This window comes from Eleginops maclovinus, chromosome 18, assembly GCF_036324505.1.
Source record: "Eleginops maclovinus isolate JMC-PN-2008 ecotype Puerto Natales chromosome 18, JC_Emac_rtc_rv5, whole genome shotgun sequence".
NCBI lineage: Eukaryota > Metazoa > Chordata > Actinopteri > Perciformes > Eleginopidae > Eleginops > Eleginops maclovinus.
Genome location: NC_086366.1, coordinates 18,480,622 through 18,506,145, shown reverse-complemented (window position 1 = coordinate 18,506,145; position 25,524 = coordinate 18,480,622). Strand labels below are relative to the sequence as shown.

General features: G+C 39.3%; 2 protein-coding genes and 1 long non-coding RNA gene across 3 annotated transcripts in view; 2 read left to right on the top strand and 1 right to left on the bottom strand.

Moving 5' to 3' along the window:
* Positions 1 to 5,637, bottom strand: part of frem2b (FRAS1 related extracellular matrix 2b) — a 49,065-nt gene extending 43,428 nt beyond the window's left edge. Inside the window, 1 exon segment of the mRNA XM_063906764.1 lies at positions 494 to 5,637. Coding sequence (XP_063762834.1) covers positions 494 to 5,504 — 5,011 coding nt within the window. The 5' untranslated portion in view covers positions 5,505 to 5,637.
* Positions 1 to 6,813, top strand: part of LOC134880067 (uncharacterized) — a 45,190-nt gene extending 38,377 nt beyond the window's left edge. The window contains exon 3 of the long non-coding RNA XR_010167897.1: positions 6,530 to 6,813. This is a non-coding gene — a long non-coding RNA (uncharacterized LOC134880067). The remainder of the gene's footprint in view (positions 1 to 6,529) is intronic.
* Positions 6,814 to 16,690: 9,877 nt separating this feature from the next.
* Positions 16,691 to 25,021, top strand: trpc4b (transient receptor potential cation channel, subfamily C, member 4b). The gene is given in 11 exon segments (XM_063907890.1): positions 16,691 to 17,089; positions 17,955 to 18,473; positions 21,063 to 21,399; positions 21,934 to 22,073; positions 22,200 to 22,510; positions 22,626 to 22,821; positions 22,930 to 23,124; positions 23,351 to 23,392; positions 23,498 to 23,587; positions 23,675 to 24,094; positions 24,096 to 25,021. Coding segments are annotated over 11 exon segments (2,751 nt in total). The 5' UTR covers positions 16,691 to 16,711; the 3' UTR covers positions 24,219 to 25,021.
* The last annotated feature ends 503 nt before the right edge of the window (positions 25,022 to 25,524 follow it).

Sequence of the window (25,524 nt, the reverse complement as noted above, 5' to 3'; positions counted from 1 at the left end):
CATGGATATTGAACTAAGCTCTGATGCTGTTTCCTTGATATCTAGCATTTACCAAGTTTTACCAAACCCTCAGGTTTGTTTAACTAGTGCAATCATGTTTGCAAAGCCATTGGTCAGCTTTGAGCCACCTGCCTCCTATGTTATAATATATGACTGTGGTAATGTACAAATCACCATCTATTCTATCCCAAAGTGAAACACATTAGGCTGTGTTGCGCTCCTTTAGTGAGATCTGTTCAGCCTTAGGCACAAACATATTTCATCTCTGTAAATAGGCAGTCTCTTGAGTGAAAACAAAAACCTTATGATTGAACTCAGCATTTTTCAGGCTTCACAGGGGAGTGCAGTTAGCAGTGTGAGTAAATGTAAAATGAGTTTGAAAGTGGACTCTAGTGAATTAAAAACTGTCTTGAATGTGAATTCTTGCAGTATGTTACAAAACTAACAGATTGTTACAAGCTTTCAAAACTGTTTTGAAATGCATCTCTCTTACCTTGCGTGAAGATGGAGATGGTGGCATTTCCTTTGCCAAGGTTGATCAGGTAGCCGTGTTCTGGGGCGACAGTAATCCTAAAGGTCACAGATTTTTGGATGCTGTCTCTGTCCTCTGCTTTAAGGGTCTTACTGGTGATCACAAACCCGAGGTGACCAGTCTCCAGAACACGCAATGTTGGGGCACCCTTGTTCACCAAAATCTGGGGTACCCCATTATCCACAGGGAGGACTGTTATCTTCATCATTTGGGGCTTTCGAGTCTCAAAAACTGTGTCGGGAAATATGTAGAAGTCTGTGTGGGTGCCATCAGTTACTGTAAAGGAGAAACTGTCCTCTGCACTCTCTGTGCCATCATGCTTGTAGCTGATCATGTTTTCATTCAGGTCCTGCTTTGTGAAAGAGGTGACAGGCCGGGTGTTGTTAAAGAGCAGTCGACCATGAACTGGGATTTGAGTGACTGTGAACTTCAACAAGTGGTCGGAGGTGTCTCTGTCTTCCACTGTAAGTTCAAAAGGAGTGATGAGTTTGTTCTCTCCCTCAGTTACCACCAGGCCGTGTATTGTCACCACAGGCTTTTTGTTATCCACATCGGTGATGGAGATGCGAAAAGTGCGGAACACAGGGTTATAGCCATCAGTCACTTCAAATTCGAAGCTATCCATTTTCACTTCATCGTCAGAAGTATGGATGTAATAGACTTTGTTGCCAGCCAGCTGGAGCTGAGTAAAGGATGAAATCGGCATCCCAGGTGTGTCTGTGCACTCAAGGTGTCCTCTCATGGGAGCTCGAGTGATTGTAAAAACCAAGTGTTCATCCGGGCTGTTGAGATCACTTGTACTAAGCAGGTCTGTTGTCAGAGAAACCCTCCCCCCCTCTTTAAGGGATACACCTTTACTGATAACATCTGGAAAAACCATGTCAATGCCACCCACTGTGACATAGAAGTATCTGTCAATCAACGGGTTGATGCCATCTGTCACATCAAATTTGATGAGGTCTCGAATCCCCTCTTGCCCATTATGGATGTATACAATTAAACCCTGATCAACTTCCTTCTGTGTGAAGTTCATTCCAACTGTGATATTTTGCAATGTCCCAGAAGTTGATGCCTTCTGTAAATATCCCTGCCCAGGCCCATAGCGAATAACGTAAGTTAGCATATCATCCTCTGAGTCCAGATCGGTAGCTTTTAAAACATTACTGTTTATGACTCTCACATCACCTATCTCAATTTCAAGGCCATCATTTATTGCCATCCTCGGAGTCTCGTCGTCCACAGGGATAATCATAACTATTATAGTTTTCTCTACACTGAACTTTCCGTCTGTGAGCACAATATCAAAGCTGTCCTCTGTGGTCTCTGAGTCATCATGCTCATACACAATGCTAGAGGCCTCCCTGATCTGATCCAAGGTGAAGTTAGAGACAGGGATAGTACCAGTAGTGAGCTGATTGAGAATAAATCCGTGCTTGGGGGTTTTGGTAATAAGGAATGTTAGCTGATCCCAGGGAAGATCTGCATCAGCACCATTAAGAATGGGAGTGTCAATGACTATGTTCATGCCCTCCATAACTACAAACTCTCTCATGTAAATCTCTGGCTTTTCATCATTAGAGGGGATTATGGAGATTGGGAAAAAGTGCCTTTCAGAGAAATTGATGCCATCAGAGCATCTGAACGTAAACCTGTCCTCCACTGGCTCGACTCCTTTGTGAATGCTTTGAACATAGTAAATGTGATTCTGTCTGATGTCCTTGATGGTGAAAGCACTGATTGCGGTCCCGGACCTGGATTTCTCTGAGCCTGGGGCAGGGGAGATATTTTCCACATATCCTGAAGTCGGCTGTACAATGATTGTGCAAAGGAGGTCGTCGTTGGAAGTGTCTTCATCATCAGCGCTTATATGAACAATTTGAATGACATTCTTCTCTCCCTCAACAACAGTGAACATTGGGCCAACAAAGACTTCTGGAGCTTGGCTGTCCAGGGGAAGAACAGTTACATGTACTCTGACACCGGTGATCTTATTTCCTCCCACAGTCCACTCATCAGACATATCCGTCAAAGTGAGATTAAAAAAGTCTTCCTTTGTGGTCAAGCCTATCTCCCCACTGGTATGAGCATAGACCACAAAGCCATTAATAATATCAGCTTGGGTGAATGTGCGAGAGGGTACACCTTTCACCAGAATTTCACCAAATGATGGTGGGTCCTCCACAATGAAGGTCAAGCGGAGGTCATCTGTGTCCTCATCTCTTCCCTGAATTACATTGCTTGTGATTTCCGTTGCTCCATTTTCCAGTACATCTATGTAAGAGCCAAGTGTGCCAGCTGGAAGGCTGATAGTTGGAGTTTCATCATCAATCGGCTTCACACTAATCCTTATAGTAATTGGGACAATGTGGACACCATCACTGACATCAATTTGTATTGAATCAACTGTTGATTCATCTCCATTATGGATGTATGAAATCCTGTCATTTCCAATATCCTCTAGGCTGAAAGTGTCCCCTTTTGTCATGTCGGTGAATGTAAACTGAATCCTGCCGTGCAATGGAGGCTGAGTAATAGTGAAAGATATCTGTTTGCTGTCTGTGTCTGTGTCAGAGGTGTCCAGCTCTGCATTTGTAATGATATGTGTGCCGCGTTCAAGCACAGTAAATCCAGAGTTGGTTATTTGAGGGGGATTGTTGTCTACAGGCTTTAAAAATATAGTGAAAACTCCTTCTACAACATTTCCAGAAACATCCTCCACAGTATACCGAAACTGCAAAACATGACTGGTGATGCCAAGCTCTAAATCAGGCGGTTTGTAAGCTATTTTATGGTGGTTAATTTGCGCCTGAGTGAAAATTGTGACTTCAGTGTTTGGCTTTTCAGTTAATACCAAAGCTCCCAATACAACCGGGCTATTCTCATCTGTATCCGTCGGTGGCTGGATGATTGTGTATTTGAGATCCCGATCCTCTGAGTCCAGGTCAGTGTAAAGGAGGAATTTCTTTCTTAAGTAAGTAAGCTGATACTCGTGCACAGTCATTTGCAGAGTGGTGCCGGGGTACAGTTCAGGTGCAACGTCGTCAACAGGGAGAATTTTGATAATAAACAAACTGTCACCTGATTGGTTTGGTGGGTCATTGTCATCTTGAACTCTAAACACAAACTGATCCATAACTGTGCTAGTGCTGTGGGGCCCAATGTGCTTGTAAAACAGTTTACCATCGGTAATATCCTGCTGCAGCCATTCAGTTACTACTTTCTCATACAATTCATCCTCTGTATTAAACTTCCAGGTTGATGGGTCCTCTGGGGCCTCAGACTGACGCAGCAGCACCTGTCCAATCGTGGAAAAGGGAGGCTCTATTGTGAATTTTATTGAAGAATCCTCTGAGTCAATGTCTGCTGCACTAAGCATTAATGAGGAGATTGGCATCATTTGGTGTTTAAATAAAACCAAACCAGTGTTGGCATTGATTATTGGAGGCTCGTCATCAGTTGGAACGACAGTGATGGGAAACAGAAACTCAACCTCATTTTTGCCATCTGTCATTCTGAAAATTATATTATCACTGTATGTGTCACTGCCATCATGTTGATAAATGACCACTCCAGCGTCGAGGTCAGCTGGGGTGAAGAATTTCCTCCTCAAGCCAAGAACAGTCAATTCTCCATGCCTCAGCCCATCAACAACAGTGATTCTGACCTTGTCCAAACTGTCCTCATCACTGATTTGTAGACTTTGTGAACTGGACAGAGGCCTGGATTGACCCTCATACAGTAACTGGCCAGTATTCCTAGTCACCACAGGGGCCAATGTGTTCATAGGCTTAACAACAATCATGAAAGCAAAAGGGTCTGACACAGCCCCCTCTGTGTCCACAACCTCAAACTCAATCTGGAAAATCCGCTCAGTGTCTGAATCGACAGCAGGGGGTTTATAGGCGATTTTCAAGTCTTTGAGGTCTCCTTGATAAAATGAGGTTATTGGTAAATTCCTATCATCGGTGCTCACTATGTAGCCCTCTTCAAAGGACAGGCTGGAAGTGATGTTAAAAATTAATTCATCAGAATTAGACTCTACATCCTCTGCAGCCAGCATATCCATAGTTATTGCTGTCATAACAAATTGGTCTACTTCCATCATCATCATTGCAACAAAACTGGGTTTAGGAGCAGTGTTGTCCTCTCCCTCTTTAATCCTCACCAAAATTTGGAAAAATTCCTGCTTTAGCAAATTGCCTTCCTTATCATGTAACTCCACAAGCATTGGAATGTAATCTCGGTTTGGTGACTTCAAAGCAAAAGTATGCTGATAACGGATGTTCATTTTAATAAATTCATCACATTCCACCATTGTTCCAAGGCTGTCCTCATCCACAAGTTTCCCGTACCTGGGGAGCACGCTGCCCCTGGAGAGAGAGGCTATTTTGCATTGTGCTGCACTTTTGTCATAGGTGAATTCTAAAATTCTTCTATCAATGGGGTTACTCGTGCCAAGCAGTTTCTCGACAGTAAGTGGCATGTTTTTGGTAAGCACTTCCAGCTGTGTAAAAATTACTTCCACCTCCATCATGAAAGGAATAATAATCGTATCCGTTTGGGTGTCATACCTGAGTTGTAATCTCACTCTATCCCTCGGCGGACTCCTGGAGCCAAAGTGAGAATACTTCACGTCGTTGGGGCCAAATTCACACGGAAACTTTTTCGGAGACAGGTGTCCAGGCCTTTGAGACAAGGGATCACTGTCCAGAACCGTTATGCTGCATCTATCGCCGGGCTGAACTTGGATAACCAAATCGTTGACGGGATCAATGAAAACTGATCTCCCAAAAGGCACGCGGATCCCATTATTGGCAACCAATATCGTGTCCTCTGACAGCTCGGACCTCAAGGCGTATGATAATCCATAGCTGTCAAAAACCTGCGAAACTGCATCACCTGTCAGAATCACTGCAAGCAGAACAAAAGCAGCGCCACGGCCGTGCAGATGAGGGAAAATAATCCAGGCCATTTGTAATGTGGAACCGCAAAGGAGACACGGTGAACTTTGCGCATTCAGCCTCGAAAACTAAGTAGCGTTAAAGTTGCAAGAATATAAAACCAGAGTCGGATAATATCACGCACCTACGGACACCAAGGTGCACCATTCTCTCACAGCAGCTGTACACTGGTAACATAAACTTCATACTCCTGCTTTGCTGGAGTAAGGAGAGTTACGCCCTCCCCTCAGCCGATTGGTTAACATCTCCGCTGGGAATGCGTTTGCCAGGTTTTAAATGGACGTGGCTTGTGTCATTCTAGAAAGACAAAACGATGCCGCGTGGGCTGGACCTCGTCAGGTTTGATATGATAAAACAAATTAATGAAAGAGGCGATCTTTGAGCCTGATGCAAGATTTATACAGTAGTATGACCAGTTGTTATATTAGGTTCAAGGTGCATCAATTTTCTCTCATTATCTTTGAAATATCTTGATATTTTCTTCAATCAGAGCTATTCAATCACTCCAGACTATTCCTAACAATGAGGGAAATCAATTAGAAGTAGCCTACAGCTGTATAAAAGTCTTTACAGACAATCTTGAGAAAAGCTTTGTCTCCCTCTCGTGGTTCCGCAGCTGAGGAGGGAGGATGCTTCACACACCCTTCATTAGCAGCATAAATCACATACCTCCCTCGATTTTATGCAAATTCCCCACCTTCTTGTCCCTGATAAACACCAATTGCATGAAATTGCATAAGCAGTGCTCATGAGTTGCTGTTTAACAGGGCATACCGATGTAAAAGCAGATTTTGAAGGAGTGATTGGTGACAGTATGTAGCCATTCACAACAGAATTGATGGAGTGAAGGCACCACACACATTTTGACTCTATCACTGTTGTGCCAATATGGCCACAATACAGCTACTACTCTTGACAGCTTTCACCTGTAAATTAACCAACAATTCACTCTTAAAGCGTGAGTGAAAAGTCTATTTATTAGATTCATGCAGTTGAATTGTCCTGTTTCCTGCTAAGCTGCTTTCTCATCACACAGGTCCTCCAGGTGTCAGCCGCTTCCCCCAGTAGAACATTCTCCTCTGACTTCTGACAAGCCCAGTCATGATCCGGCCTCTCTCCGTGCCGCTCATGTGGAGAACTGGTGTTTATTGAGAGGACACCCACACAGACATTGTGCAGCACAGCATGCCAGGCTAAGAACTCAATTTTATTAGAAGGTGCTTTAATTTTGGCCATTGAAAGTTAATAGAAATTGGTTATAATGGGTCTGAAAATGATGATGATGTTATATATATATATATATATATATATATATATATATATATAGTCTTAGTAGTCTTATATATAGCTTCTCTATGGTATGTGTAATGTTTTTACATTAACATAAAATGTCTTAAACTAAACAGTGATATGCCTTGTACATAGCTACAACTGCAGCTGTTATGCATGTTTGATTTACTCTACATCCTTTGTATCTATTAGATATAACATAGTAATGCTCCTGTGCCAATGTGAAGCAACCCTAAGGCCTGTGTCGCCTGGGAAAAACTGACTTCAACTGTGTGCAGTCCTCTCTGATCACTGTGAGATGCTTTTCATTCCATCCACAAATAAAGGGTGAAACCATTGTGTCTACACCTGCCTATTGTTGCACATTAATGACATACAAACCGTCTCACAGCTGGCATGTGTTGAAATGGGTACACATAGCTGCCAAAACAAACTATGCAGTTGAGTTGCACTGGACACTGTTGACGGGGTCCAATTATAAATACAGCCAAGCAAACTGCAAGGCAAAGCCCCCAGGCCTTGACAGCTCCTAGTTACAAGAGAAAATGAAAAAGAAGATGAATAGAACTTTCTGACAGCAGCCATGGCAGAGAGGGAATTGGATCATACCCAAACCTTCAGGCTTATTTTTGAGGTGAAGGGAAGTTTGATGATATTCTGTCATATCACATTGATATCAAATGTATTGTAAGTGACTAATTCTTCTCAGAAGATAGAACTGTTGGTCTATAAAGGAAGTAAGGATGCCAATTGCACTCCTGATGTGCCAGTTGTTTTATTGAGGTTCAAAGGTTTAGGCTGACATATTGCAGTTCAGTTCTTTTTTTGGATACCATTTATAACCATTTATCAGAACAACAATAGATGATTTCAGAAGCTCATCCATTTTAATGTTTACTCATTCCTAAGCACAAAATATTCAGAAATGTTTGTTCTGAAGCTCATAGAAACCATCTTTGTTCTGCTTTGAAATAACTCTAATCTAATACTCTTATAATTGAAAATAAAATAATAAAATATATTCACATTACATAAATCCCTAAACTTAAAATATCCACTTTTCCCTGTTCTTACAGAAGGCTAATCTTTTATTTCTTTCCACTTAGAAGAAGAGGATGGATCTTTAATAATCCCCCAAAGAGGAAATTCAGTTCTCCGCTCTGTTTTTTTATATACACGCACATGTAGGCGTAAATTCACACACAATTCACACACTTGCAGTATACACATGCATCGAGAAGATCTAGAGTTGAGAAGCAGCCAGTCTAGCCGGCGTAAGGGAGCATGTGGGGGTTTGGTACCTTGCTCAAGGGCACCTCGGCGGTGGCCCACAAGGTGATTTGGCTCCTCTCCAGGACCAGTCCACACATCGCATTTCTTGTTCCGATCGGGACATGATGCGGCGACCCTTCAGTCCAAGGTCCAAGGCCTTACAGATTAGACCACTCCCGCCCCTGTCTAAAGAAGACTAACGCCCTGTCTTCTCATCAGTACACACACACTGACAGGCCAAACCCTGAAAACCAGCAGGGCATCGTTAGTACGGGGAATTACAGAGTTATGTATCATGTAAGGTGACCTGAGCCCTGAGAAGTGTAGACAATCTGTAGCTAAACCAACCATTCGTTTTTATCTGCATACTTATAGCATACATCAGATTTTGAAATACATGGGTGACTAAGACAATTTGGAACGTGTGTTCGGTCTGTGTTTAATAATAAAATGTCAATATCAGACATAATATTGGTGTCACGGCACTGTTTGTGTCAGTGTTGCTAAAGTGACTCCATTCTTACAATACCTTGGACTTATCAGGGCTATTTCTGTTGGTGGCTTTTCCCTGGAGACAATCGGCCCCAGTCTCCCTGATCTCATAAGGCTATTTTTGTTCATTATGTCTTTGTCAGGGACAATTCGTTTGATGATTGAGCCTGAAAGGTTGGCAGCAGCTACTGTGAAGTCCTCCACTATAAAAGTATATTGTGTAGCCCATAGAAACACAATGCAGAGCCAACAAGCAGTCATATCCATCTTACCCCAGCTTATATTACTCTTGGGATGCTACAGATCTAAAAAGGCAGCAGAACCAGTCAAGTTTAATCACATTCTTTGTGTGCTCTGCTAAATCCCCAGGTGTTTGGACGCATGTGTTAAGACATAACGCCTGAGGAATCATACTGCTTACAAACATAACAATGCTTATTTAAGTTTATTTACAGAAAATAGATTAATTGTTCGTTAATAGATTTAAAAAATCAAGGACAATGTTGTGTTGGGTTGAAGCTCCTTTGCCACATCATGTTAACCTCCACATGAAACAACGCATAACCTCATGCTTTCATCAAACGTTTTACTTCAAAGTGTAGGAGTTTAACCACATAATTATCTTCCAAATCTAACCGCTAAACTTTTCTTCTTTTTCAGAGGCTCATTTAGTAGTATTCAATGGGAACACAGAACACAAAAACAGAAAGAACTTCAATTAAATTCAAAACGCTTTGAAGGTTTCTAGAGGCAACACCAGTAAATATTAACTGGGAAGTTTGGTAAACATCTTAAATATGTTATTGATACAGTATGTTTAAACAAAAAAAAAAAGAAATGAGTTGATATAATTTTTTGTTTGTTTAATGACATCCAAGCTGTCCATAAAATGGCCAATATTTTTACTTGAACAAACTGCCAATACATTTGAGCTAACTTTTTTCAGTTTGAGATAGTAATGACTTAATGTTCTTCTCAGGACATCATTTTACAGAGAAACTTTAAAGAGGTGTCCAAAAGCTTTTGATAGTGCAAAAAAGATTTAAGGGGCACCAGGGCACTGTCAAAACAGCTTTTTAATGTTGTTCAACTACCCTGAGTGATATGGCAGTTAGGGACACAAGTAAAGGCCAATCAGCGGACATTTAACCATTCATCCGTGACTAAAAACTGCGTCATTGACTTCAGACTTTTATGTTATTAAAAACTCAAAATCTTTGGCTTCCTGTGGAGGTGTGGTCGCCTACAGGCCAAAGGTTACATCATTTAATCGGATTGCTGCTAGATACCCCGCTGGCCTTCATTCTCCAGATGAGTTTAAAAGCTGAGAGGCACTTAACATGTTTGCCCACCCCGCGGGCTGAGCTCATTTTCACTGCGTATAAAAATATAGAAATGAGAATTCACCTGATGGGAGACACTGTGTGCCATCTGCACATTGTCACAACATCAGAAGATAAATGCTTTTATGAGTTTTTCAATTGACTTTTTACTATAAGAAATGACTTCTGCATTGAGAGTAAATTGATCTTTTTTAAAAAACATTTTTTCTTGAAAGGTGGAATGATCCTACTCCCCAAGTATTTGCCTGTGGACTTAACAGCTGCATATTCTTGCCATTCCTCCCTTGTGCATTTTTTTCTCCTTGACCCTTTTGAGTTTCCAGTTTCTGCTGAGCTTAATGTGTTCTCTTTCTACCCGGTTTGATCTAAAGTTGGGGACTAAGTCAGCAACAATATTGTCTAGATGAAACAGAGTGCATTCACTAGATAGTCATGAAAAAGCTGCAGACACTGCAAACGTTGGGGCAGTAATGCTGTCACTTGGACTGGGATTCAGCGTTGTCATTGTTATGTTATTATCCAGATTTATTTTTTAGGAAAAGAACCAAGTACATTTTGTTGGATTTACTCTGACATATAAAATGTACGGGCTTGGTTTGACAGCGTCTATGTGAGTGCCTATTGTTCCAATAGTCTTGGGAATGTCTCAAATATGTCTTAGTCCCCCTGCCAAGCTGTAATTGACTTAATCTTTCCATTGGCTCCAAGTCACTAAGGTCATCTGTCATCTGTTAGAGTTAATTGTTGTTAAAGGGTGCTTTTTATGCTTCCTGCATACATGTGACTTAGCTATAGACCTAAAGGTGAGTTTTAACCCCATTCCCCACTACACACACACATACACACATCTCCCCTGCTGACAGCTCTAATAAGCACCAGCACACAAACTGACAAACTCCTGCTCATTTTTGTCAGTTGATGGGGAATTGCTGATGTTATTAAGTTTAGTAAATACCCCCGCAGACAGACATAAACAAAACCTATAACCTCCATGCACCACTCAACAGGAAGCACATTCAGATTCTTGCACAGTTTTTGGACACAAATGACTGCCTTTAATTGTATTGAGACATGAGACAAGAAAAACATTACATTTTTAAAATTTTCAGTACGGCATTCAAACATAATTGCTGTAAATAGCATGTACGGTATCATACTTCACTGCCAGAATATGACAACATCATATTATACGTCTTGTGAGTTGCAAAGTATACAATATAGTGTTGCATCATAAATGTATATATTATGACAGCTACATGAAGTTAGTAGACTAATGAATAATAATACAATATTAAAGTAAAAAATAAAGAGCATTTCTATGGGGAATTGTCACATTTTCGTATCTTTGGGTTAATTTATTGTAGTCAAAAGTCAAGTTCTCATTACAAAATGAATGCTTTGGTATGATAAGCAACCTAAATAATGAAATCATCTGTTAAAGGAATGGTTTGTCTACTTTGAGTAATGGTATGTCACATTGTCAGTAAAACATATTTATGTCCTGTTTGTGGTATGATCGGGCGCTAAATGGGAAAATGAACTGCTTCAAACAAAAATACTATATCTTTTCCAGATGTGTTTAGATTTATTTCACATGTCAGTTGAGCTATGCTCTGGCTGTGTTCTCTCACTACCGAAGGACTGGCAGGCCTAATTAGTTCAAGATCTTGTTTAATGACTTTGAATTTCTGCTGCAAGCTTGACTATTGCATCAGTGTTCATTTTCAGAAGCTAGTTTAAAACCTGCCAGATACATACTACATCTAATTGACAGATAGCTGGACTGCAATACCAAATTAGTTCTACAACCCGGCAAACACTGACCACCTCGTGAAGTCAAATCATTCATGCATACCGCACAACCCCACTGCTCCACTGGAAAAATGCATTGATTTCACTGTAGAATATGGTCCTTGTACAAGTATACAAGCTATTTATTTTGAGTTGAAATAAATTAAGAATATTCTGCTGAAGCAAGCTTAAAGCTCAGAAGAGATTCAACAAGGCCATTAACAGAGACTGGTTTTATTTAAAATGTCACAAAAACACTATAAGAGTGCCTGCAACCTCAAGTTGCAGAAACAAATAGGGGTTTTCTTTGGCTTAACTAACATCACAAGTTGTCTCTATAGACAACATTATAATTAATAATTATGCCAGCACCACTTAATAATACAATTCTGTAATTAATATGAAATTATTGTGCTTTAAATGTCTTCAGTAACTGCTAGCAGCTTGTGTACCAAGTGTTGTTCAGTTTTCATTATTTATTATATGCAGATTAAAGACATAAACCCCAAGTGCTGGCACCAGAAAGCGAGAGTCAAGTAAAGTGAAAGCAGTAATCAACATGCCAAGAACTGGGTCAGCAGACTCTTTGATGATAGCAAACACCATTAACAAACATGTGGCCCAGATTTAAATCTTCACTAAACATCAACCTTTGTAGGAAGTTTACTTTACTGTATATGTTTCTCAAACAGAATCCTTTTGCTCAAGGGGAGCCTACTAAGGAGATATTTTTTTCCGACAGGGTGAAACAGTCAGTGCCCAAACAAGCCACAGACTTTTGAAGGAATGGAGCTGCCACTAAAGAGCAGATGAGGCAGACGATTATAAAAATAATGGCATTCGTAGTTTGGAAGCCTTAAACATCTGTGCATCGTGATGAAGCTTATCAGGGTTTTGGGAGAAAAGGAAATGTCTCTCTGCCCTCTAGTGGAAAATGAGGTCATTTCCTTTAGTGAATCATTGAATTACAGTGGTACTGCGTAATACGCAATAAAGTTGAATGATTCATAAAGAAATAACAAGCAATAGTGTGTTTCTTACGACTGATAATAGTTACAGATCTGGGCCTGTTTTACCACGATATTTGTAGATATTACTGTAGTTAAAGTCAGTAAAAATACATGTTTAAGTGTTTGGACAAGACCATTTAGAGGGGGAGTAATAGGTTACAATCCTATGTTTTGCGTATAATTGTTTTGGTAATAATTTTTGTTAGCTTATAGCTTTTATGATAATTTGTTTAGCTGTTCTTTGTCCATTTTAAAGATAGTGTTTTAACCAACTGAGATCTTTTTTGTTTAACTTTGTTAGTTGATTTTAGTGGAGCTGAGTGCTGGTAATTGTCGGGGGCTAGTCACCCTTATTGTTTGCTGTGGTGAAGAGCACTGGGACGCACGAGTGAGTTACCTCTTTGCTGTGTATGGTTGGCTGTCACTGCAACCTGTGCGAATATGGTAGCACCCCATCACTTAAAGTAGCCTGCCACCCAATATACTTGCCTCAGCCCACTTTAGTTTTGGTTTCTTTCATACACATATACTTTTAATATTGTATTTTGAGTAAATATTTTTAATATATTTTGTTCTAAAGTTATTTTTAACTGAATATGTTGTTGTTTTCTAGCAAACCATTTTATCTTGCAGCAACCATTTCCTATTTATTTAAAATAACAGTTAACTCAGTCTTGAAAGCACTCTGGTAGCCTATGTGATTACTTTCTGGGGAATTCACATGTCCCAAACTGCCTGAAGTAGGAAATAGAAAGTCTGATTGAGAGGGACCTCCTCAAATCTTAAGCTGAACTAACCAGTAGGAAAACAGGTGTGTTACTCTGGAGTTTGCAGTTCACTGAACACAGTCACATTACACTATTCTTCATTGGCAATAAAGTGCTTACAGACACACCTCCAGTCATAAGGGATGATTGAGAGATATTATGGTATGAGTTTTAACGTTTCCCTTATAGAAAAATCCCTGCAAATTGTGTATTTAGAGTGATATTGTATAAAATATGTCGGGTTAATAAGTGCTATTTTGTTCACCTGTGTAAGACCATAATAACCTATGATCAGGTTTTATGGTTTAAAGAGGTTATATAATGCATACATAATGTAATGTATGTCAAGTACAAGTACACATTTTATGTCTGCCTTTCACTGTAGGCTACAGCTGGATAACACTGCTGGCATAATTGTATTGATTAATGCACAAACCAGATTGCCTTGCAGATGTCTTGTGAGAATTGTGTTGTGATAATAGCTGCAGTGATGATAATGATGGCCGCAAGTCCTGTAAGTGGGAGGCACTGTTGATTCGGAGGGAGGAAAATGTATATTCTCATGAATTACTTCCTCTCAGACACATTGTGTATCTGCCAAAATAACACGAAAGCACACACATTTCTTAAGTGCCTAAAACTTGCTAATTGCAATGACTAAGAAGAAAAGGAGAAAGAACTGATTGTGAACTAAATCATAATATGCAAAGACCAGGAACAAAAATGAATGATGTTAAATAAAACTATTTAACTGAAATCCTTATTTAGTCATGTGTTATCTGTGTTTATATTGGCTATCTTAGATGACTGTCTAAATCGTAATGGCAATATTGGTCAAATGAGTTTGTATTTGTAATTCTCTTGGGCTGGAGTGAAAATGATTCAACACAGAGTTTGAAAAAGGCTCTATCAATAACATCTCAACGAAATTGCTAACTAAAAAACAAAACACATGATTTGTTTAAAGAGTAATTGACAAACGTTCCCTATGCGGACTTTAAAATCAGCTGCATCTCAAAGGTAGTAAAAAGACCTCAACAAACATTAAGCTCTGGATGTGGAAGTAAAAGATGGGTTGGACTGAGGTTTCTTAGCAACAGTGCATGCTCACATTAGCCAGTTATAGACTGATGCCAAACATCTTGAAACATAGTTTCATTGATGCTACCCCTAATAAACTTTGAGAGCTCAATGGAAAAATATATTGTGATTATTAAAGTACAAACAATCTTTGCAGTGTAAAAATACAAGACGAAGACATGTTAAACACGCTCTGACAGTTCCTTAAGGCTATTGAGTAGAAGAGATGATGACTCTGTGAATGAATTGATGCAATTGATCCAAGTGAACATCTGTTACATTACTTCAGGGCAAATGTTCCACATGCATGTTTCAGTCTCACCAAATCATGTCATAATGAAAGGGCCACTGTGTGTTCTCATACAATGTTTCAAACAAACATCACATGATATATTTTCAACATTGTATTAGTTCTCCATTATGAATAGGAGCCTAAACTACAGCAGTGATGCTAGCCTGGTTTTCTTCCTCTTTACATTACTACACTCTAAACTAACTTTAGTCTCACCTGTAGAAGTAGTCTGTTCAGATAGATAGCTCCCTCCACACTTTCTTAAGCACTCCAGTTTACACTTTATTACCTCTGCCGAGGAGATTAAGTTCTTGCTTATGTTTGTTGGTTTGTTTGTGTCTTTGTCAGCAGGATAAGAAACTACTGGTTTTCTAAAACTCTGTGATTCCAGTCTTAAGAGAGAGCTTTTACCATAAATATATCCATTTATTATAGATCGAATAATGTTCATTCCCAGCAATTATTTGCATTCAAACATTATTTACCAACAGGGGGAGCTTTTTGAGCTGCCTGAAGTGACGTCATCGCTTCCTCCCACCTGGCCTTACTCCCGTGATAGAGGAAAGTTTGTGTCCGTGCATCACTCGCACTATTTCAGGTAAGAGTCCTTCATACCAAGTTTATTTGTGGGTTTGCTCAACATATGTAGCCCTACATTTGGTGGACAAAATTCAATGTTTGCTTGGGCAGTTTTATAAAAAGAAAACCGCAGTTATTTTCATGGCAAAATTACTCAACTAGCTAGCCTTATTACTGCCGACCACCAAATGGCAGCACCAGCCTCTTAAACAACGACGTCACAATGTAACGTTTCTTTCCTTATCTTAAAATAAATATATTAAAAATAATAATAATAATATAAAACTTTAAGCAGATATTTCAACTAGTATAAGACTTATTTGTAAAAATCTCTCAATAGCTATGACGGTCATAATGATGCATACATCTCAAACCATCTTGCTTAAGTTCATGAATCTTCTGAAGTAGGCTATGTTCTGTGTTTATAACCACATTTTCAAAGATATGCATTTCTTTAGGAAAAAAACTGCGTAACGTATTTCGTTAATGGAAAACTGACCCTCTCATCGCCAACAGTTGTTACACTGTGATAAAGTAGAACAAAAGTGTAAAGCTACAATAAAGGGACAACGGGTATAGATGCGTTTCCAGGTCGCGCAGTTTTTGCAACATAATACAGCGAGTCACTCCTTGTCACCACCTGATCCTTCTCTAGTCTTTTACAGAAAGGGAGAGCACAAACATTTCCTGCTTTCCTACAAACGAGTGAGGGAAAGGGGTGGGCAGGGGATTTCATGACATGCCGATAAGTTACAGTGACTTCAGTGGAGACTAGTGATGAGATCACAGAGGATCCGACCACACAACTTGCCCTCTGACAGCCGCATCCTCTGGTTCTTCTTCCAGTAGTTCCAGAGTATATCTCAACTGGGAAGCAACAGGAAGAAGGTAAAGTTTCAGTGTTTATGCTGGGAATGCGCTTGGATTTCTTATATTGTTATTGTGACAAAGGATGTTGTGATTACTGTTATTTTTAAGAAGAATCAAATATTTAAATTATATTTGAGATTTAAATTATTTTTGAAAAATTCTAGGAGTTAACAGTAACGTGTTTAAATAATATTTTGACTAAAATATATTGTTGGATATTTTTGGCTAAACATGTCCTAATAGTAAAGCATACTACAATGATTTGATTTTGAAATTGTAAATGAAATTGCATTTGTCAAATGAGTACAAACAAGATACATTTCAACATTAGTTATTCTCCCACTGTTAGACTTACCTGAAGTGTAATGCAATATTTTCCTCTGTCTTTATTTCTCATCTATTTTCAGTTGAGACTGTGATGCTGTAGCAGCAATGTCACAGCTGTATTACAAGAAAAATGACTCCTCTTCATACAGGGACCGCATCCCCCTGCGTATTGTACGGGCAGAGTCTGAGCTCTCTGCCCTTGAGAGGGCCTACCTGGGGGCTGTTGAGAAGGGGGACTATGCCAGTGTAAAACAAGCCCTGGAAGAGGCTGAGATCTACTTCAGGATCAACATCAACTGCATTGACCCCCTGGGGCGCACAGCTCTGCTCATTGCCATTGAAAATGAGAACCTGGAGATCATTGAGCTGCTGCTCAGCTATAATGTATATTTGGGTGATGCCCTGTTGCATGCCATCCGCAAAGAAGTGGTGGGGGCCGTGGAGCTGCTGCTCAACCATAAGAAGCCACGCGGGGAAAAAAAGGTACTGTATATAGTTATTGTTAATTTAAACTGTTTTCTTTCCTCAGTCAATTTCTATTTTGTTACTTTTTGTTTCCATTTTTTTCGGAGCCTCTTTGCTTCTGGAATAGAATTTGAACCAAACTGCTAAAAAAAAAGGTTTATTTTTAAACCTTTCCTTTACAGCATATTGTAAGCTATATAATAGCACAAAATAAGCATTTAGTGTCTATCTCACATATTGTTACAGCATATTGTAAGCTATATAATAGCACAAAATAAGCATTTAGTGTCTATCTCACATATTGAATTAAATGGCTGTTGCACTGAATGTTTGAATGTGAATGTATTTGTTTAATCTTAAACTGATAAAGATATAGAAAAAACATTATACAATATGTTTGCTTGTCTTTACTTCGAACATTAGGAAATCAACGCCCTGTTTTTTCTGCTTACACGTTCCAGCTCTGATACGCTTTGATGTGCTGCTGTTGGTCGTTTAGCCTCTGTTTTCAGTTTGTTGACATCTTTGTAAATGTGTTTTTTTTATGCTGCTGGGCCTCCCTGTAATGGACTGGGTGTAATGTGTTTCCTGTCAATATAACGAAAAAGAATAAAAGGGTTTAGTTGCCTCCAAACAGGAAGATATGTTGAGGCCAGCTTAACCACAAGCCATTAGCTGTGTGCTTGCTGTTAGACATTGGAAGGTCAGATGTCAAAAAGAGATGAAATTAGGCCCATTCAAACTAGCTGTTTCTGTTTGTGTGCGGGGATCAGAAAAACTGTATTTTTGTTGTGAATTCCCTGAAAAAAATGAGAATATAGTGTAAATTGATTGTGTTTAATGCTTCTTCATTTGTCTATTCCTCTCTCTGCTTTCTCAAAAGGTCCCACCAATTCTACTGGACAAACAGTTTTCAGACTTCACACCGGACATCACTCCAATCATCCTTGCTGCCCACACCAACAACTATGAGATCATTAAACTGCTTGTTCAGCGAAGTGTTTCCATACCTCAGCCACATGCTGTGCGTTGTAACTGTGTAGAGTGTGTCTCCAGTTCAGATGTGGACAGCCTACGTCACTCACGCTCGCGCCTCAACATCTACAAGGCCCTTGCCAGCCCATCTCTCATCGCCCTCTCCAGCGAGGATCCTTTCCTTACAGCTTTTCAACTCAGCTGGGAGCTTGGGGAGCTCAGCACAGTGGAGAATGAGTTCAAGTCAGAGTATGAAGAGCTGTCCCATACATGTAAACAATTTGCAAAGGACCTCTTGGACCAGACCCGAAGTTCTAAAGAGTTGGAAATAATCCTCAACTACCGTGATGACATCAACCCCCTGCTAGACGACAACACAAATGATCTGGCCCGACTCAAGCTGGCTATCAAATATTGCCAGAAAGAGGTAAGCTCTTTGAAGGTTATAATATCTACTGATACTAGTGAAACAAGTACAACAAGGAATACGTATTACGTTATTTGAACAATATGGTCTAACTAACAAGAATGTTTCAAAGATGAGTTGTTAATGGACTGAGATGGGTGGAGATGTGCTTAGGGAGTTTAGGATAACATATAATTGCTAGGATGGCTCTTACCAATGCATTACAGTAGCACTCTCAGAGTGTCCCATGACAATTGGATAATTGGGGATAATGATGGAATAAGTGATGACCATTTCCCTGAAATACAAACTCATAATATTTTAATTAGGGTGGGATCATTTTACTGTCTTTTACATTTTCTTTAGAGGATGAAATGCCAGCTTTCTTTCATTTATTGCGAAATACAGCTACTTAAAACGTGCATATACACATTGGCAGGAACAGGATGAGAAATATCATTAAGTGTTTCATACTGTATGAATCCAAAAGTATTAAATACTATTTATGTTGAAATAAAGGATCATATCTGTAATTGTATATGGAGCATTGATTTTTGCACACCACAGCAGCAGGTGACAAGAAAGGAAGCTTGTATGAAATTATTTCTCTTTCTGCTACAATGTAAACAAACAAGCTCAGTATTTTTGTCTTGTGTACTGCATAACCAGGCTAATATATAGAACAGTGTAAGTATAGACAGGGTTTCAGTCATTGTATTTCATTTGTCCCCTTAATTAAAAAACTACCTAAAGATTTGAGGGTCTTGTTTGTATACAGCAGTTTTATAATAGTGGCAATGTAATAATGATAATGATCATATAATTATCTGCAGGGAGATTTTACTTGCTAAAGACCTGAATGCATTATACTCAACTTAACTTTGGAAACTGTTTAAACCAGTAAAATCCTGGAGCCATAATTAACGTGACAACAAGGCTGTCAAAAGTAGGACAATTAATATGATATCAAGTCAAATTAATATAGGAGTGTTCACTGTTCTTCCTGGCTGTCCCTAAATTCACAGTTGGTGCCATTGAGCAATTGCTTTGTACATGACAACATAGTATGTTTTGAGCATAAGTTATATAGACCTAAATTGTCTATTCATGCTAACGACCAGAATAAAAAACTCACAACCTGTGCATATTTTTTAAGGTTCGTTTTTAGACTCCGCCTAAAAAAAGCACCAAATTGGTTACAGAGTTTTAATGGAACAGAGTAGTGCTGGTGAGATACAGTAGATACAGTACAATATTGTAACATTGTGGTAGATGAAAAACTAAGTGCACTACGTGCTTTTATTTGCTTAGCAGAACTTAAATATTAAGTTGTTCATTATCACGTTTTATCATAGTGAAATCTAAAGTGGGATTACGAATCATATCTAAACTGACCAATTTTATTCATTAGCATAATTAATACACACAATTGATTCGGCCTTAGGACAAAATGTATCCTTGAATGTGAATATGCTGTGACGTGGATGGGGTGATTTTCACCTTCCAAAAATGTCCTCTGAAAAAATGTGGTTCTGCCAGATGCTTCCTTTACCCTCCAGTCATGTTACAACAAGTCAACATCTTACAAGGACGGATAGGAAGAGGAAGCTTTAAAGAAGTCAAATTCTGCATTGAGATGACATCATCACTCAAAATGTAATGCTATATTATACCATAATGGGAATCCATTTGGCCATAATTTGGTTAAAAACGGAATTAACCTCCATTACCATCTGCAGATGTCCAGCAGATGTTTGTATCAAATCTCAAAGTCAATCACTCCTTAACAGAGGATTCAGAAATATTTTTCCAACTTGGAACTTTTGTCTCGCATGCTTACATGATATAAGTCAGTTATTCATTCAAGCACTAGTTATCTAACATCCATACATGTGTCTGACAAGTCACATGTATGGATGTTAGAAACACTAGTGCTTACAATAACAAGGTTAGCATTGTCTCTAACAACACTAAATAAATGTTGTAGCAGAACAAGCCTTGGCAGTTTTTGTCACTTCAAGATCAGAGAGTTTGAATCGGCAGGGAAAAACAATCTTTGTTACAGCTGTGAAAAGGATTTCTTTGGTCCAGGCATTTCCCAAATGTCTGCTTGCACACCCTGTGCAAATGAACAGTATATATGGAATAAATGCTGAACAGACATGTTTCACCTGGGGAGTTTTTCTTTGATTAGCAACTGTAAAATAAAATCGTGGGATTTCCGAAGGATTGTTTTAGATACTTCTGAGTGTTCTGTGTTGTGTGCTTATACAAAAGTTAAAGGGGTTGGCTTGGCATAATAAAGCTCCCTGTAAGGGACAGAGAAGTTTTGCATTTTGAGGAAAAATGTGATCTAAGTTTAGTGGCAGTTTATTCTTGATAGAGCACACATAGGTCTACTGGTGTGACAGTAATCAACATTACTAAAGCTTATCAAATACGCAGTATATATAGCTACTTATCAACTTTTAGTCTAGAAAATTGGTCATAATCACTTTTAAAAATTTGATTATTTTTTATATACAGTCTGTATCAAAGTTATGTTTGCAGGTTATGAATTGTGGAAGTTAAATCTTAATCGGCTAAACCTTGTCTTTCCTTTTCTCTCAGTTTGTTGCTCAGCCTAACTGTCAGCAGCTGCTGGCTTCTCGGTGGTATGATGAGTTCCCTGGCTGGAGGAGGCGGCACTGGGCAGGAAAACTCATCACGTGTATCTTCATTGGCCTCCTCTTCCCACTGTTATCCATCTTCTACCTGTTCTCTCCAAAGTGCCGCTATGGCTTATTCATTCGTAAGCCCTTCATCAAGTTCATCTGTCACACTGCTTCCTACCTGACCTTCCTGTTCCTGCTCCTTCTGGCCTCGCAGCACATAGCGTCTGTGCAAAAGGACTATCAAGGCCCACCACCCACCACGGTGGAATGGATGATCCTGCCCTGGGTGCTTGGTAACAACACACTCTTAAAAAACTCCTGTTTACACTCAAGTTATCATGTTTAGTACTATTGTGCATCTGTATATTTGGCAAAAGTAAAACTTAGGTGCTTACTGTGACCACTGGTTGTTTGGCACACTTTTGTTCCTGTGGACACCTGCAAAACAGTGTTAAAATGACAAATTACTTTTGGTATTTACCAGCAGTGGCTCAGTCAGTAGGGGCTTGGACTGGGAATCGTAGGGTCGCCGGTTCAAGTCCCCGAACAGACTTGAAATATGGAAAGTGGACTGCTACTTGGAGAGGTCCCAGTTCACCTCCTAGGCCCTGCTGTGGTGCCCTTGAGCAAGGCACCGGACACCTCCAATCCCCCCTCCCCATTGCTCCCCGGGCGCTGCACGATAGCTGCCCACTGCTCCTAGTACTAGGATGGGTTAAATGCAGAGGACTAATTTCACTGTGTGTGCTCTGCTGTGTGCATGTATGTGACTAATAAAGAGGGTTTCATCCTCCGATTCTATCTATCTATTTGTTTATATTTCCAAGGCTTTATCTGGACTGAGATCAAACAGATGTGGGATAGTGGTTTCAAAGACTACATTGATGACTGGTGGAACTTAATGGACTTTATTATGAACTCCTTGTATCTTGCAACAATTTCTCTGAAAATTGTTGCCTATGCAAAGGTAATGTACTTTCTAATTTCTCTCTAAAAAGGGTAAATAAACTTGTATTTTGCAGTAAAAGGGCTGGTTGCCTTTTTATTTTTTATGGTATGGTATTCATCATTCTCCTTCTTTTCTTTATTACAGTACAGTGGGCATAAACCCAGAGACAACTGGGAAATGTGGCACCCGACTTTGATAGCAGAGGCATTGTTTGCCATCGCCAACATCTTCAGCTCCTTGCGCCTCATCTGCCTTTTCACTGCCAACTCTCACCTTGGCCCCTTACAGATCTCACTGGGCCGCATGCTCCTGGACATCCTCAAGTTTCTCTTCATCTATTGTCTGGTGCTGTTAGCCTTTGCCAATGGCCTCAACCAGCTATACTTTTATTATAACGACGATAAAGAGAAATGCTACGGCGTACGCTGTCAAAATCAAAACAACGCATTCTCAACGTAAGTAAGAGTCCCTAAATAAATGTTATTCTGCCAAATATTAATTTTGAATAGTTAATTTATCAGATTTGTTTTTAGCAGCACATTGTTTGATGTATCGTTGTTTGCTTTTCAGGCTGTTCCAGACGCTGCAGTCATTATTTTGGTCGATATTTGGCCTAATTTCCCTATATGTTACCAATGTGGGACCAGACCATAAATTCACTGAGTTTGTGGGCTCCACCATGTTTGGCACGTACAATGTCATTTCCCTGGTAGTGCTTTTAAATATGCTAATTGCCATGATGAACAACTCCTACCAGCACATTGCTGTGAGTGCTTTAGCATACCAATTTTATATTTTACCACACTAATTTGTCTAGTATGCCTTTTCAAACAGTTTTAAGTAATTGCTTGTCTGTTTTGTTTGTTTGTTTTAGGATCATGCCGATATAGAGTGGAAATTTGCAAGAACAAAATTATGGATGAGTTATTTTGAAGAAGGGGGAACTCTGCCTTCTCCTTTCAATATAATACCCAGCCCAAAGTCTGTTTTTTATCTATTTGGATGGATTAAGACACATCTCTTCAGGAGAACAAGCATAAAAAGGCTTGAAACATTCGAAACTCTGGGGGTAGGGGCATTTGTTGTGGTTTATGTTGTAAGTAGACTGTAAAGTGGCTAATCAAGAGCAAATTAAATAACCTGTTCTCCTTAGAAATCGATTAATTTAAGTGAATGACGTCTCTCCTTTCATGTATATCATAAGGCCTCCTATTGTCAAAGGGCGAGTACAAGCACTATACTTACAAAAAATAATGAGTTGGAATGTTAATCGACTTTTTCTTTTTTTTATGTAGAGACGAGCAGCCGATAATGTGAGATTAAACTATGAATATCAGGTAGTTATTTGTATACCATTAAGTGCTGTAAAGTTTGGATGTTAAGGTAAAACTTATAAACCATTGAATCTGCAATTATGTTTTTAAAAAATCATCTTTTTTTAGGGGGTTTTGAAGAACCTCGTGAAGCGTTATGTGGCTGCAATGATCAGAGATGCAAAGACGGAGGAAGGGCTGACAGAGGAGAATTTTAAGGTAATATGCAGTCAAACTGAAGTTGGTATTATTAATTGTTGTGTTATCTCTGCTGTTGGTTAATATCTGGCTCTTGGTGATTAATAGGAGCTTAAGCAGGACATCTCCAGCTTCCGCTTTGAAGTCCTGGGAATGATGAAGGGTAAACCTCAAGGTGAGGGGGTCGCTGGTAACGTTCTAGGCTCCGCCTTGGCTTACCCTGGAAATTGTTTCAAATATTCTCCCAAATTCCCTATTGATGAGCCACAACAGAAGCTGAGCCTGTTTGACATGACCAACCCCACCCTGCAGAGCGGAGCGTCCGCCACCTCCATCCCTGTGGGCTCTAACAGTCAAGCCAATGGTTCAGTTGTCCTGTCCAGCACAGAGCAGACTCTGAACAAGCTATGCAAAACTGTCTCAGATGCTGTGTCCCCCAAGAGACGGAGCAGACTCCCCTCTCTCTGTGATGAAATATACTCATTGTCAGAGGAAGATATGTTGGGAACTGATGGACAAAACCAAGGACGACTTACTTCAGACTGAGAAATCCATTATTGAATGCTTACGGCAAGCAGATAAGGACATTCAGGAGATTGAGCATTCCTGCAAAGAACAAACTAAGGAAGTGAACAATGGGCCAAAAAAATAGACGCAAAATAATCTGTGTCTGCTAGTGTGAGTTTTTAACCATGTATAGATGTTATTTATTTGTTGGACCTACATTCATTCATGTAGCAGTTGAAATCAGTTTATCAGAGTACAAATTCTCGAATGTTGAAAAGTTAAACTGTACTCAGTGTAATAATCATGTATTCTCTTGTATAGTACACAGCATAGAGGTATAATACAATTTCTCACATTGTGTTACAAGTATTCCTCTCTGATTGATAAAACGTATACAACACTACAGAGCAAGGCTAACTTGAACCTCAGGGAATTGTAAAGCAAGTTAGAAATGTATATTGTACTTTGAGCGTTTAATTCCAAAGAGCCTTGACGACACTGCTGCCTATCCTATCCTCTTTCCCTTTGATATCTTACTGTAATTTGCAAAATCTCTACTACGATAACTATAATATAACTCCAAATGTTCTAACAGTTTCATACAGGAAACAATACTCAGGATAATAATGATCAGATAAATAATATAAGTGTAGTTGTATTTAATAACCTAACAATTCCATGTTAAATCTGTACGTATCCAGGTTAACAATGTAGCATCTGGATTTTTATAACTTTGGCTATTTTTTATTCCACCATTAATTTCCTAACCTGTTCAGGGTGAGAAGAAATGTATTACTCTAAATGTTATTGATGGAACAGAAGAGAAACAAAATTAAGTCAAGATATGTTGCACATGTATTCCTATTCCTAAATGTGTAGTTACTGTGGAACTTTGTAACTTGTAATGTATTTAAACCTCTCTGTTATTAAATGAAAGAAATGGCCATACTCAAGCAGTATTATGTAAAAAGGCTATACAAAGTGTACATCTTACTAACATAAAGACAGAGATTAAATGGCACAAATATGGAGAAGAAAAATACTTGTTGAATTGGCCTTTCTCTTGATTAGCTTTAATCCTGACATTTCTCGTCTTGTTTACTGGAGAGAGGATTTGAGTAAATAGTTGCTAACCTTCTATCTGGCTGTATATACAGTGGTTTGTCTAAAACTGCGCTAGATGCAGAGTTTACATAGACATTCTCCTTCTGAGAGCTATTTCTCCTGTGCACAGTGACCTATTAGAGGACTAACATTATGCCAAGTTCTGCTACTCCTCCTTGATAAAATGACTTTTTGATTGCTCGTTTAATACCTTATACATATATTGCCTGTCAACTGACTGTAGCTTTTCAAACAGCAGGCATTGCTGTACTTAATTTCATAACAAAGATCAGTGATATGTTATATTAAGAGTAAGTCAGTTAATTTGAAAGTTTTAACAAACAGTT